The sequence below is a fragment of the Tachypleus tridentatus genome, chromosome 4, assembly GCF_004210375.1.
Source record: "Tachypleus tridentatus isolate NWPU-2018 chromosome 4, ASM421037v1, whole genome shotgun sequence".
NCBI classification, from domain to species: Eukaryota; Metazoa; Arthropoda; class Merostomata; order Xiphosura; family Limulidae; genus Tachypleus; species Tachypleus tridentatus.
In genome coordinates this window covers 79,239,361-79,255,077 of record NC_134828.1, presented here as the reverse complement: position 1 = coordinate 79,255,077, position 15,717 = coordinate 79,239,361, and the positions used below count along the sequence as shown (strand labels likewise).

At 31.4% G+C, this 15,717-nt stretch overlaps 2 protein-coding genes across 3 annotated transcripts in view; one reads left to right on the top strand and one right to left on the bottom strand.

The window, feature by feature from the left end:
- Positions 1-2,278: 2,278 nt before the first annotated feature.
- On the bottom strand, positions 2,279-6,808 carry LOC143249521 (integrator complex subunit 15). The gene is made up of 2 exons (XM_076499507.1): positions 6,667-6,808; positions 2,279-3,963 (listed from the first exon to the last, which is right to left on the bottom strand). The coding sequence occupies exon 2, from the start codon at positions 3,923-3,925 to the stop codon at positions 2,771-2,773; it is 1,155 nt and encodes a 384-aa protein (XP_076355622.1). The 5' UTR covers positions 3,926-3,963; positions 6,667-6,808; the 3' UTR covers positions 2,279-2,770.
- A 1,626-nt stretch (positions 6,809-8,434) lies between these two features.
- LOC143249520 (ubiquitin carboxyl-terminal hydrolase 3-like) overlaps positions 8,435-15,717 on the top strand; it is a 37,169-nt gene continuing 29,886 nt past the window's right edge. For both annotated transcript variants that reach the window (XM_076499506.1, XM_076499505.1), the window contains exon 1: positions 8,435-8,648. In XM_076499506.1, coding sequence (XP_076355621.1) covers positions 8,561-8,648 — 88 coding nt within the window. In that variant the 5' untranslated portion in view covers positions 8,435-8,560. The remainder of the gene's footprint in view (positions 8,649-15,717) is intronic.

Sequence of the window (15,717 nt, the reverse complement as noted above, 5' to 3'; positions counted from 1 at the left end):
TAGGAGTGGAGATCTTGCAAAATGCCATACTTCCACGTATGTCTTCTCAAGGTCAAAGAATACAGACACAAAACGTTGTGAAATGCTTCTTTGATCAACGTTTCAAGTCAAATCAGGTGGTTCAGTGGAACACTATCATTGGAACCACACTAGGTGGGCATGAGAGGAGGTTGTTTGATTTGAGAAACTAAACAGAACAAGCATTAACTGTCCTCTCCAAGGACTTAGAGAAGCAGCTTGTCAAAGAAATTGGGCAGTAGTTTGAAAGAATCTTGGGATCCTTACCAGGCCTAAGGAAAGGTAGGACAGTAGCCTGGTGCCACATATCAGGAAAAGCATTCTTCTGCCAGATTCAGTTAAAAACAATCAGAAAAATGGCACGAGAAGCAGGAGAAAGATGGCGTAGCATCTCATAGTGTAAATGATCAGGCCCAACTGATGTACTGCCAGATCAATGGAGAGCAAGCTTGAGTTCCAGCAGTGTAAAGGGATGATCATAGTCACAGACAATCAGCGCAAAAGAAGAGAGGTGATCACTCTGCCCAAGTCTTAACAACTAAGAAGGTGGAGGATGAAACAGAAGTGCCAGATACCTAGCAAAAGCTTTCACTGAGAATATCAGCAATACTCTGTGCATCAGCAACTTCCTGACCATCAGAGAGCAAGATCAAAAGAAGAACAGAATTATGCTGCATACTGACCTTCCAAATCTTGTCCCATATTACTTTGGAACTGGTGGTAGAAGAGATGCTGGTTGTGAAGTTATTCCAAGACTTCTTCTGGAATTGACGTCTTACCTGCCAAACACATGCATGGGCCCACTGAAAAGCAATGTGATTTGTGGGATACCTAAAAAAAGATATCCCAGACACATTTTTGAGCCTTCCATGTTGAATTATGTGTACAATTGTTAATACATGGGAAACTACTTCTTGACACAGTGAGACAAAATAGAAAAGAACTTTAAAAAATGTTAATTTCAAAATCTAAGACAGGGCACTTAATGTTTTTGTTAACAGATAAGTTCATGATGATCTCTTATGTCCCCTTGGAAAATACAGCAGTCATGTTATTTGACCAACACTATGATAAATCTAAAAGCACACACAAACATGCCAAGATTATCATAACACTAAATTACAATAAAAGCAAAAGTGCTGTCAGTGCTGCTAACAAATTGCTAAAAGAACTTTCTTGTCACAGGACTGCCAGGAAATGACCATTCAGTGCTTCTAACCAAAATTAACAATGTTAGTGTTTTGAATGCATTTATCCTCTGTAAGAAAAGGTATCTGGACAAAACTATGAAGGGACTAAAGTTCATCAAAGAAGTGTGGATAAAACTAGTCAAAACTGCTATAAAAACAAGAACAGCTACTACAAGAGTGGGCATACCCACTTTCAGTGCAAAAAGCCATGGAGGTAGTTATTGGACACCTTCAGCAGTTCAAAACATGACAGATTGGTTAGTCAATGGGCAAATCAAAAACAAACTTATGTGGCTATATTCCAAGGTCAAAAGACAAAACATGTACAGTCAAATACACTCAGTGTGGCTACTTTAATCATCCTGAACACATAAATTCCTAATTTATGTAATTTATGAACTTGAACTTGCAGGTAAGAAAGTTTGTATTTGTTTTCACATATTTTGTACCCAACATCAGTTTTTGTGATCCATTAGAAGAGCTTTTGATTAGTTCAATTCCTTCTGGATGTTTTTTCAGTTGGTGTTTGACACATTGTTTCCATATGATTTTCTGTACCTTCCTACACAAGTTTTATGAAGAGTTTGATTGTTTCTTTTTAATTTGTATTTTAATATTCTTTTCGTATCACCAAATATTGCCCTTGGTATCATAAACCCATTCTGTAATCAAAAACCGACTCTCAATTTAGAAATTTGTATTAAAATATATTAAAAGGGTGGAATCCTTTCTGACCCCATTTGAGTGAAAAATGAACATGGAAACATTTCAGCTAAAGAACTAATGTTAGGCTTAAAACAAGTTCACATACAAATTTTGATATCTGAGATTAAAATTCTTTTGTATTATTCTAGAAATCCTGTGCTTAAAAAAGTACTGTTGCAACAGATACTAATTTGACAGCAAATGTTTTATCAGTCCTCTTCAAGTAAACCATAATATGTTATCAAGTTAAGAAAAAGGACATGAATAAATGTGGTTAATAAAAATTTTAGATATGAGGAAATGTGCCACTTCTTTTCACTCCTGATCTTGAGCACTAATAACTGTTACAGCATTCCTCACAAGGAAACAGGAAGAAAAAAAATATTTAATGGTTCAGCAAATCACTCAGAGCAAAACAAAAAAACTATAATCTATTAAATTCTCACACAAAGCCAGAACCTACACCCAAGAAAGATACTGACTCAACATGAAGTGCAGCATAAAGTAAATATTCCTTCATTCAAACAGTTTGAAAAAACTGATTAACAAAAATGTTTCATTTAGCTAATTCTCAAGATTTTCCTAAACATTTACTATACAAAAGTAAAAACATTATTGTGATGTAAAATCAGGTAAATCTTTACTGAATGTTTAAAGTAATGAATAAGAACAGTAACAATATATAGTAGAATGGTACAAGAAAATCTTTGAAAATAAAAAATAATGATAAAGTAAATACAATGTCAAACTCATGGTTTTATAGCTTTTATCACCTTTTATATTTCACTCTGTTCAACTGTAAACATTAAAAGAAAAAAAAATCAACAGTTATTCTTAGCATGACAGAAAAGGAAAAATCATTTTCTTCCAAATCCTGTAACAACATGTAGTAGTCGTGAATATGGTAGATGATGAACCAATTTAAAAATATCTTCCAAATTTCCCTGAAGACATTTTGATGCACAAGCTATTTGCAACATTTGGGCTAAACGAGACATAGAGACCTCAACAGCATCAGAAGATGGGTTAACGCAAGTACATTTAGAGGACACAATTTTAATCATTCGAATAACTTCATGGATGGGAACCATGTATTTAAGCAGTGTAACATCATACCTGCTTTGTCCAGATTTCATCATGGTCTCTAAAAGCATTAAGTGAAGGCAGGAAAAAACATTGGAACTGTTATCACTTTTTTCAGTAAGTTTCAAAGAATCATGTGAAGCAAAAGCTATTTTATCATATGATGATACATCAGACTTCCATTCTCTGAAGGGAGACAAAATACACCAAAGTAAGAGCCCACATAATGGGATTTCTGGCTCAGTGTAATGGGAAGAATCTGGAGGAAGAATTTCCAATGGGCTAAAGCACACAGATGAGGAAGAACCTATCCACTGTGATATTAATTTGACTACTTTTAAAGGTGGAGAAGTTTCAGGTAGAATGCGTGTCAATGCAACAATGAGGCTGGCACAAAATACTGGTGAGATTTCTGGCAAGTCTACCAAGTATCCAGTACAGTCAGGAATTACCTTAAAGTAATCTGTCAGTAGAGTATTGGCTACATACATGGAGACTGTGGATGTACATCCTATATATTGCATCCACATACCTACACACTGTAAAATACTACTGTTCTTTACAGCAACAGCTAATGAAACTAACTGGGCCAATAAAGATTGTCTTTTTTCAGTTAATCTTGATGAACATGGGAAAAGTAACAAGAAAATAGCCAATCTTCTTTCTTTTCTGGACTCATTAAAGTAGTCACAAAGAGACTGAAAAATCTGAAGCTCTCTAATTGCCGATAACTTTCTTTTCGGTTGACCTCGTCTATCAATTTCTGAGAAAACAAACTCTTCTATGAGTTCAGTAATGAGCTGCTGATAACTGCGAGATGCATCTGAGCTGAATGTTATCTCTTCAATCTGACACAATGTCTCACTGAGAACTGCAGGCATATCCAGTTTCCTGAGGTAATTCTTTAACTGTAGACTTACATCAGTCATTTTTCACACTAACAAAATCATAGCCTCTTCCAGTACACCTAAGAAAAAAATTGTTACTTTGTATAATTAGAATATATCATAAAATTTATACCTACTTACTTATAAAAATCATTCATTAGTTTCACACTTCATGTCACAATAAACTAAAGCATAATATAAAATCACATATATTTTGGTAATGAACAATATTTCTAAATGCTCAAACTAATGGCAAACAGGTATAGAAAACAATGCCCTCATAACAAGTCTGGAGCCTTAATAAAGAAAAACCTTTCAACAAATCATCAAGTATTTCTTTCAAGAGTTTTTCATCATGTCCAATGCAGACTAAAGATTGTTTGTTTTCTTATAGCAAAGCCATATCGAGATATCTGCTGAGTCCACCGAGTGGAATCGAACCCCTGATTTTAGCATTGTAGATTTATAGACTTACCACTGTACCAGTGGAGGATGCAAACTAAATACACAAATTAGAAGAATTAAGATATTATTGATGATATGCTTGGATCACCAAGTAAACTGCTTAGATTTGTGGAACATGTTTAAAGGTAAAAAACATCTATTCATGTAATGGGATCTTCTAGACATGTTTTGAAATAACTGCATTTGTAAAAGTCCCAAATCCCTTCACAAAGATTAAGAGTGATGAGGAAATTTGCTTGACTTTTTTTATGACGGAATTAAATGAATTCCTAAGTTAGTTAGTAATATTCTTAGGACTGATGACAATAAACTTGTATAAGAGTAGCACTTGTGGTGTTGAGAAAAACAAGATTTAGAAGTTCTATTTACCAGCATTCTGAAATGATCTTCCTAGTTCTCATTTGTGGTGCAGAGAGCTAAGATTTCTGTTTCTTTAATTATGTTATCAAAAGGGTATTATGAATTTTAAAACAAAGATTATTATTATTATAATACCTTTGTGTAAAACTCTGACAAGGCTTAAGATGATATATTTTGAACAAGAATATGAAGAATGCAAAAAGTTGAAAAAACTGAAAACAGGATTCTAGCATGACTCTTGAGTAGGGTTACCAAATTTTGAGAATAAAAAATTTGGAACTTTTTGCACATTGTAACAGTTCTTTTGCTAAATAATTTGATGTTTATTGCATCATTTTCTGAAATAATTTCTTTCACAACATTAAGAAAATATGGAGGTTCAAAACACAGTTTAATACAATACAAAAACCTTTAACCAAATAATTTGCAAAAGGTGGATCTTTCATCTACCTGCCCATGATGAAGAAAAATCCACCTTTTAAAATGCTTTGGTTATAGGGTTTTATGTGAAAATAAATAATCTGATCATTACTGCATTACTTTTTAAACCATAAAAAACATTTATTAAAAGTTTATCTGGTTTAAACTATAGTAAGTAAAACAAAAACATGCCTAAACTGTTTTGAACCTACACAAAAGAAAATGTTTATTTACTTTCTATAACACAAGAGTAAAGAAGGGAGTATTGTACCATATGATTCTTCAAGAAAAATGTAAACAAGTCATGATTAATAATAAATCATATCAAACTCACACTGAGGTATGGAGAAAGTGGAATAATTTAACACTTACTGTTTCTGAGAGGGACAAAAAATAAGGCTAAAAACTGGGATATTTGGTAACCCTACTCCTGAGGAGAGGATTTACACTACAAAAGAAAACATTTACTATCTTCTTTGGAACACAAATGAAGTAGTAAAACTTAATCAGGTGTTTAAGTTTGTTAAAGAGTTTTGTAGTCTTTCTAAACTTGTAGAATGGTTTTCTCTTTAACATGACTTGTGCTGCTAGTGTTATGTCTTACTTGAAAAACTGTATACAGTTGCAGTCTCCTAATCTAAAGAAAGACTATTGCCTTAACTGGAAATGATTCAACTCGCTATAAAGAAAGGATATTACTATACGTTACTAGAATGATTTTGGGATAAAAGGGCTATCATATTGGAATACATTAATAAAGCATCTTGTTTTTCATTATAAAAAGATTGGTAAGAAACAAATTTAACGAATTCGACCTTATTTTTGATAGATTCTTAAAAAAGAATGGCAAAACAAAATTTTAAGATATGGAAAAAAAGAAAAACAGGCTAGGTTCCAATTATGACTGTTTAATTTAAATAAGAGGGTGATTTGCTTACAATTACAGAATGAGTTTCCATCAGCTGTTGTGGAAACTGAAACTTTGCCATAATTCAAAAGGAGTATCGATATTATTCTGAAGAATAATAAATGAGTTGGTTTAGACTTTTTCTCAAGATTAAGTGTAAAGACATAATCAGGACTCAAGTTGAAATGAAGGGCTAAATGGTTCGCTGTTGTCCACACGTTATTAAAAAGAAAAAACGCTTTACTTTACACAGAATAAAACCTTTTTCATAATATTTAACTTCTATCAGTGTATCGATAAAAGGATTATTTAATCATAAAATTTTAAAACTAAAAGATCAAGGACCGAAAACTCGTTTCCATTGTATCTTCATTTAACTTTAAATTCAGACACTAGATCAAATAAATAATAAATGAACTAAAATTACACCCAGAGATTAAATTCTGACATCTAATATTAACTATTACTAAAGATGATATTTAATGACTCACCCAAATCCACTGGTTAAGTTAAAACTTAAAAATAATACAAGATTCAAAAAGCGATTTTTAAGAGTTTAATGCCCGAGTAAAACAAATATATATATAAATAAATACATACGTATGTACCTTACATAATATGCATTACTTACCAGTTAACTTATTTTGCGGATTTTTCTACTTCACGTAATTATAAGATATTAAAAGCGCATTTAAGTTACATCATAATTCGTTCGTTAGGCTTATAGCTAAAGTCATTAGATGTGTCGATAATCAGTGATATTCCTATAAAAGCGACCTCTTTATGAAAGCAAATACAGTACTTTTTGAAGTTGGTATTTAAAAACCTTTTGGAGAATAAAATACTATTATAAATGCAAAATAAAGAAATTAGGTTTCGAAAAAATGTAAGACAAAAATTGGGGTCCAGTAAATCGTTTTTTATTTTACAGTCGTAAATGTATTGTGTAATATAATTTCAAAAATTTAACGGGATGTTCGTTCTTTATGACTTATTTTTTTATAAAGTTAGCTTACCAATCTTTTTCAAATTTAAAAAGATCTGTGTTTGTGTAGCAAAGACACATCGGACTATCTGCTGAATCTACCGAGGGGAATCGAACTCCTTATTTTAGCATCATAAATCCGTGATGAACAGAGCAGAGATAGCTCATTGTGCAAGTCTGTGCTAAGAAACCAACGACAGCTTAAAGACACTGCCTTCCTTATCGGCACAACTGTATGTCTGTGGACTTATAACACTATAATCTAGGTTTCGATACCATTGGTGGCCAGAGCACTGATAGTTTTGTGATTAATTTCAGACAGACTTGGAAAAATTCACACAGTAATTGTTTTCAGGGATCCAAAAAGGCAATTATATACATATTAAACAGGCAACTTAATTGAAAGTTTCACAGTTATAATCTTACTTCAACTGGATTTTTATTTTCATTTTTTAAGATTATTTAATAGTCACTTAAAATTCTGTAAGATTTCTATTTTCTGATAGTACATATAAAAGCTATACAAAGTGGTGGAAAAAGCAGATCTAATAAATTCCAGTACTAAGCACCAGCATACTTCTACCTCTGATAGATACACGTACAGTCAGAGATGAAGGGGCCCGGCATGGCCAGGTGAATAAGGCACTCGACTCATCATCCGAGGGTCGCGGGTTCGAATCCCCATCACACTAAACATGCTTGCCCTTTCAGCTGTGGGAACTTTATAATGTGACGATCAATCTCACTATTTGATGGTAAAAGAGTAACCCAAGAGTTGGCGGTGGGTGGTGATGACTAGCTGCTTTCCCTCTAATCTTACACTGCTAAATTACAGAGGGCTAGTGCAAACAGTTTTCGTGTAGCTTTACGCGCAATTCAAAACCAAACAAACAAACATTACAATATAGAGAACATTTTATTTCGTTAGATAAAATTAGTTTGACACCGTAAACTTACAACAGAAGTATATTAACATGCTTTTATTTTGAAGTATAAAATACAAAAAACGTATATGAAATTGAGCTCTCATATCTTGAATTATCTATTAATATGAAATTTTCCCACGTATGCTGTTCATATAAAATCATTTGTATACCATTTATGTCATATTACAAAAGATCAAACAAATCTAATAATATATTAATATAAATAGTACACTTTTTTTAAATTACAATTATTTATTATTGAGAACAAAGATATTTTGCAATAATAAATAATTGCATCTTAGAAGATGAAATACTTATATTGATTAAATATCACAAGGTGTATGAGTAAACCAATTAATTTATACAAATTTTCCACCAAATATAATCGTATAAATTCTTATACTTTATCTTAACCAGTACAGTAATTTAAAAAAAAAAATTCATTCGTAAAAATCATCTTTTCTTCACCTTAGAGAAATATTTGCCAGATGGCATAGTTTGCGGAGCCAACAAAAATTCTATTGGTAAAGTTCGTGTATAGGCTTAGAAGAAAGGAACTGAAAGAAGTTTAGCGTTGAACAGTCGTTGATAGCTACCTAAGAAGAACTGTTGTCATGGAATGTCCTCACTTGATGAATTGTGTGAAAGTTACTAATTTACCGTTAAAAAATGAAAATTCTCCGAATGACTGGGTTTGCTCAGGTAAAATAAAAAAGAAGAAAAACACTAAAAGCTTGCTATGATTTATTAAAAATGTAATATAAAAATTAATTACGATTACTTAACTACAGTTGTACAATTAAGTGTTGCACTAGTAATAGTGTATTTCTAGGCTTAGCCTAAACCAGAAAAAGATGTGAACGCGTTAATGGCAACGCGGCTGGCCTTTTGTCATTGCCGCAGTAGTACTAGAAGTTGATAGGATCTAAGCTGTGAAGGTTTAGAAACGGATCGAAATAATGGTTTTCGTGTCATTAAATAAAACTCCTGTATGGTGTTTTATCGCTATATATTATTTGAATTGTCGGATACGTGACTTAATAATATTGAAAATTATAACATAATTTTAGAGTAGTAAATAGTATTCTTTTAGAATATTTCTATCGACACTGACAGTTGTAATGATTAGTAAGTAAGGGTCATTAATAATACTTTGTGTTGAAAAATTAACATACTCAAACTTTTGGTTTTTATTAACCCTTTTGATTTGACAACAGATTTTATTTCCTGTGTAGAAATTTGTTAAAGTGTTGCAGTTTTTTAGCACAAATTTTTAAAGGTTATGATTGTGAAACTTTTATTTTATGATGTGATATAATATTTTGAAGTACTAAAGAGTTTTGTGATTTATTTTTAAGCCTGTTACTGTCAGTAACACATCTTTACAACATTCAGTATTAACAACTAATTTTGAAAAATCATGGGCTTCACTGGCACTCACTGCTTTGGTTTTACTGAAATGATGAAGGGAGCTTGTACAGGTGAAGGCATAACTGATCTTGTTTGTTGTTTTTTTCTATTTTATCATGGAGATGTAGCTGAAAGTGTAAAGCTGTAATTGTTGAAAAAGCTCTATTATTTATCAAAAACATCTTAGAAGGTATGTAATGTTGCTGAAGATATCTGGTAGTCCATTACTTTGTCATGTGATCTACCTAACACCATAACCACAAGAAATATTGAGGATTATCCTGAGGAACAATATAGGCTTAGCCAAGACAAATACAAATAAGCAAATGAAGTGGTAGTAATATACCATAAATGCATGTGGCATGTTTCTCACACATACAGATATCATGCTGTGAACCTTACAGCCCACTGCAGTGAAAGGGTTAAAATATAAAATTACAAACATGGGCACACATTATTGCCCTGTTTATTGAAATGTGTTTACTAATTTTCACACATAACTTTGATACAAGTATAACTAACTATGTAATGTAATTTTAAAACTTTAATAAGAAATGTTTTTTTTTCTTACATACCTGCAAGACTATATGTTTCAATAAATGAGTTTCATATTGGAAAGTGTGAATGAAAGATTCTAATTTCTGTATTTGATTTTACTAAATAAAGACTTGTGTAGTGAAAACCAGTTAAAAAGCAAATGAGGTGTAATCTAAATTTTCTAAGACTGATTATCATTGGCTGAAGAAGAGGTTAAATAGGTTGGAAATGAAAAGTTTTTTTTTATTTCTAGAATAGTACCGTATTAGACATTAATCAAATATTTATTAAAAATAAACTGAAAACCAACATTTAGTTTTTTCCCTTGGACAGGATTACAAGTTAGCCTAAATTTTTCAAAGTTTTGTTTTTAAATGTACATAATTACAATTTTAGTTTTTCAAATACAGTGTATATGAAATTAAGCAGGTTAATGGGTAATCTTAACAAGTGTGATAGTTTGTTTTTTTATCAACTTGATTCTTATGGTCTTAATGAATCCAAAATTTAAGCACAAAACTCTAATTGATTATGTAAATTACAAATTTATAAGAAAAATAATTCTTCTTAAAAGCAAATATGCAACTTGGCTTCTCAAGATTATACTCATTTCTTCTTATGGTAGAGGGAAAATTTCAAAGGGGTTAGGTAGAATTTATAGTCAGTAGAGGATACAGAAAGAAATCACCAGACCTGTTATTGGAGGGTAGAACAAAGAGATAACATGAAAATTTCATAGCTTAAAAGATCAAATTTGATACAAAGGATTTTACTTGTATATGAACTGCAAAAGAGAGTCGCAGGTTTTGGTGAATGTGGTCAAATTAAGAAAGTTAATGGAAAGCTCTAAAAATATTTAAGAAATCAGGGCTAGGTTTGAATGGATGGGACAACCTCAGTGGACCAACAGGGCCCTTGTCTTTAAATGTTATATTGAGGAAAGGAAAATGTCTGAAGTGCTAAATGAATTATTTACATTTGTTTTTATACTGATAAGAAGAGATGTTTAAGCTTAATTATTTTCTCTCAAAGTTTCTACTTTCATTTATTTTTGTCAAAAAGACATTTTTACAAAACTTAAACTCTTGGGTTTAGCCTTATTCCTGGAAGATTTACCATACAAGTTCAGAAATATATAAAAATATAAATACAACAAGTGTTATTTTAACAGCTTCTTCTATTGAAAGATTAAAAACTTGCTAATTATGAATTGAAATTATTAACTTTAGAAGTAACATCCTGTTCTAACATAATGTGTATTGGATTCATTCACAGGTTTTATTGGAGCATATATTCTTTGTACAGGTTGACCAACAACTTCATTGCCAGGTGGTTAGGGTACTTGCGATTTGTGGGTCATGGGTTTTATTCCTGTTCCACTAAATATGTTTATCCTTTCTACTGTGGAGGTATAATACAATGGCCAATCTGACTATTCATTGGTAAAAGAGTAGTCCAAGAGTTTGTGGTAGGTGGTGATGAATAGCTGCCTTCCTTCTAGTATTTCACTGCTAAATTAGGGATGACTAGTGCAGATATCCCTTGTGTAGCATTATTAAAGTTTCAAAACAAACCAACCACCTAGTGGTGATTGTAGTAACCTTAGTTACTTCTTCTAGCTTTAAGGATGTTGATTTGTGAATAACAGAAAAGAAAGTTTATTCTTGAGAATGACATTCTTAAAGTAAACTAAATTAAACATTCTAAATACTAGTTGAACAATAAATTTGAACTTGTGAATTGGCTGTGTCCAGAAGTGAAACCAACATTTTTATATTGATATTGTCCTGCATATAATGTTATTCTTACAACAACTTTTATGGACATCAAACTAAAATTTTAAGAATCTTTTATTCAGTATTTCATGAAACTTTTGAAAGATAACAGGACTTGATTAAATTGTGCTTCATCCATCAACTACATTTAGAAAATATGAAACCTACAAAATTCTTATAAAATATTGTATTAAGATAAAAAATAGTGAATTGTACCTTTTTGTTTCAGATAGGTTGATATATAATTAGTAGTCTAAATTTTAAAGTGAATGTGTAATAAAATCTACCAGTTTCAAATTCATATGCTATTTGTAATATACGTTTGATTATTTGTGTATCAGGGATAAACTATGCAAGGAGGTCATGGAAGTTTTACTGTCTTTAATAAAAAGTGAATTGGCATCAAGGAAATTTTGAGGTTTGAATGTCAATGAAATCCATAGTTTTGAAAGGAGCTGGTAGATATATGTTATTGTAGTTAATCTGTTATTAGAGATAAACAGAAGAAACATTTGAAAAAATGGCAAAGTAACTACTCAGGATAATGGTAGGTGACTTCTTAAAATGGTTATTTTTTTGACTGAGCTTTTGTTTTTTTAAGAGGACATACTTGCCTTCTAGATATTTGATAAGGATCCATTAGTTATGCAGTAGTATATTGGCTTGGTGTGAGATAACAAAGTGTGGTTACAAATGAACATTTTTCTTATTTTCCTGTTTGGAACCATTTTTGTTCATTGTTTGCATCAGCTTCATATGCAGCAGGTAAAAAGATTGATACACTACAAGTTTATAGTTTATCTGAACTGTGCTCAGTGCTACACTTGAAAATATTTCTCTTATTCAATAGAATATTGAAAATTATGGATATTTGGATAAAAATGGGTTGTTGTTTTTTTTAAATAAAAATTAATACATTTAGGATATGGAAATTTAGAAAGGATTTGTTTGTATTATAGGAGCATTGATGTTGTAGTTAAACATAATTACTGATAGAAGCTAAAAATAAGTCATTGTAAAGTTTAATTGTTGTGAAAAGAGCTAACAGTTCTGCAAAGTCTGGAGTTTAAAAAGTAAGGTTTCTTGTAATTTTCCATATGACTGCAATGGTTAAAACTGTTGTACTACAAAAAGGATATGAACAGCTCAACTTGGAGGAGAAACTTGATTTTTTCTTGGTAGTGTAGAATTAAAGTGGACTTGATTACTGTGCTGAAAACTGTTTCAAAATGGATATTTTAAAATGTTCATTTGATATTTTTTATACTTTTAAAATTTTAGATTTAAGCTTATTTTGAAAAATTATTTTCTTTGAACTTGTGTGATGGTTTGATACATGATGTGGTGTACACCAAACTTGTAAAGTTTTCCAGTGGCTCAGTAGTAGGACTGAAGGCATATAACACTAAAAATGTGGATTTGATATGTATGGAAGGAACAGCACAGACAGTCCATTGTGTAGCTTAGTGTCTAAAAAACAAACCAAGCTTAAATATTTCTTAGATATAACTGTGGTTAATGACATTTAAGTCAGTGGATGGGGAAATTGTGTTAATGAGCTAAATGGTTCTTTGTCACTTATTGTTTACACTTATTGTAAAACTGAAATTTTGCAAGATTGCTTGGCAGGAAAAGATAGCCATAAAACAAGTTTCAGGGAATTTAACTCAGACATATGCAAAAAGCAGTTGTAGATTTGTGTTTCATATATTAAGATTGAGAAAATTTTAAGTGATTCATATAAAAAAAAAAAAGGCTAAAAGGGGATTCTAATAAATCTAATGATTACAAAGTCAGTCTTCTGAAGTTTATAGTTTATCTGAACTGTGCTCAGTGCTACACTTGAAAAGAAGCAAAATCATTTTAAAAAAATAAATATCTTTATCTCTATTTTATTATGGTCTTGGTTTTAGCCATATTGACATTGTTAGGAAAATTAAAAATTGCAAGTTCTTCATTTTTACTTGTGTAAAATTTTATTTTATTTTTTATATTTCACATAACATATTTTAAGATAGTACAAATCTTGACTATGTATTTTCATGTTTTCTGTGTGTTAATGAAAATGTTTGTTTGACATTGACATTTTAAATAAACTTAGGGTACTGTTTCTGTTGCTATGGGTATAAGCTATGTCACCAGCATTACCAATAAAATCAACACTTAAAGCACAATTAGGGGTGATCCATTCAATAGTTACTGTCTAGTTAAGATAGCTTTCATTTAAATATACATGCATTTATGGCCAACAGGTAGAACTGCTTTGTGTGAATGCTCACCACTTACAAAATCCAATTTCATGCATGGTGATGAAATCTAAGTAGGGAGCCTTGAATTACTTATTTTAAATAGTTTTCACTGCACTCACTAGATGGTGCCAGCTGAAACATTTTAAATATTTTTAGTTTTCCTTTTGTATACAAATGTATGAAAGAGTTGCAGCTGCAATTGAAATGGTTCACTTTCTAAGCTCTAACTTGTATGATAGGAAACATAATTCAGGACGAAAAGTTAGGAAAAATTGACATTAAAATTAGGAAATATTTCCTACTAAAAATTAAACATAAAAAAGAAATTCAGTTGTAATTATTATAGAAAAGTTTTTAATTGCTTTGGAAAAATGCGTGTATTCAATGTTACTGGGATGACAAACGAAATTAACAATTGCAATAAATGACTTAATGAAGTAAAAACGTTTTGCTGCATGAAAACTAGAAAAGTCTTAAATGTTACTGAAAACTATCGTTAAGCCTACTTGTTTGCTGAAACAAAGTAATGGTAACAAAAATTCCACATTATTAGTTCTACTTTTATTGATGCCCTACCAATTAAACTTCATGACAATAGAGCAGCAGTACCTTACATAGGAGGTACTGGTCAGAGCATTAACTGCAATAAATTTATCATTTGATATGAAAGTCCATATTGGTCAGTTCTGTAACTTCCAACATCTGAACACGAAAGTATTTGTGATGTAAAGCTGAAAGTGACAGAATCTCGCACACACACATTCAGTGTGATGGTTGAAGTAACCTATGGAATGAATCAGTTGTGAGCTTCTTAATTACCAGTTATCTATAGAAGCGCATCTTCTTCGTTAGAGTTGAGAAAAATTAGTTTTTTAAGCCTCTTAGTCAATAGATAACAATTGTTTGATCAGATACCCCAGTAATGGTTGTTTTACATGTTTTCAGTTGCCATAAAAATGCCAAATTTGTACATACATGGGGAACTTTATCATGGATGGAAATCTTAGTGGTGCATCCCAGGTGTAGAAAACTGCAGAACTTATGCCTAATACTGATGAGAAAGAGTTACTGTAACTTAGTTTGATATTTAAAAAATTAAAGTGTGTGTGTGTGTATGTGTGGAAATTTCTGGAGTCAGAGTAAAAAAATATTGTAAATTGTGGTGCAGAAAGATTATAGATTGTCTTCACTTAGTAAGGTATCTAATATCTTTACTATTTCTTTATATCTGCAACAGGCAAGAAATATTTTAGTATACTTGTAATCGTGCACAACAAACTTCGTTAAGGGCTAACGTGCACATTACGTACAGCTAATAGAGTTTGGTCAGATAAAGTAAAACAAGAGGTTAATGCATATGAACAGGTATGATTCACTTTTGGTTGGTTGGTTGGTTTGAAAGTAAACATGAATCTTCCTGAAATAAGGAAAAAGCTGAAATTATTTAGAAATCTACTGAGGCGACAATTGAGAGCGAGAAATAAATGGAGAACGTAGTCGTCAACCAAGGACAGTTAAAAAATGTGTTCTCAAAGGCCTATTGTTTTAATTCACGTGAAAGGTTTATTATTATTGCTAGTTGTAATTAACATTTATTTCAAATATCTTTAAACATCTTTACGTTTTCAGTAGAGCGTGGTGATTAATGGAATTCTTCTAATTTATTAATTGCCGTGTTCTTTAATCAGTTACATTCAACTAATCGAGTATTCGCACGTGAGAATAATATTCCTAGTTCCAACTCGTTTTTCAAGTTTTTGAAAGCGTTTTTCAGCTATCCTCCGTTTTATGATACAACTA

What these genes read in the sequence shown, in the direction of transcription:
- LOC143249521 (XM_076499507.1), bottom strand. Translation starts at nt 3,925, where the DNA reads ATGACTGATGTAAGTCTACAGTTAAAGAATTACCTCAGGAAACTGGAT.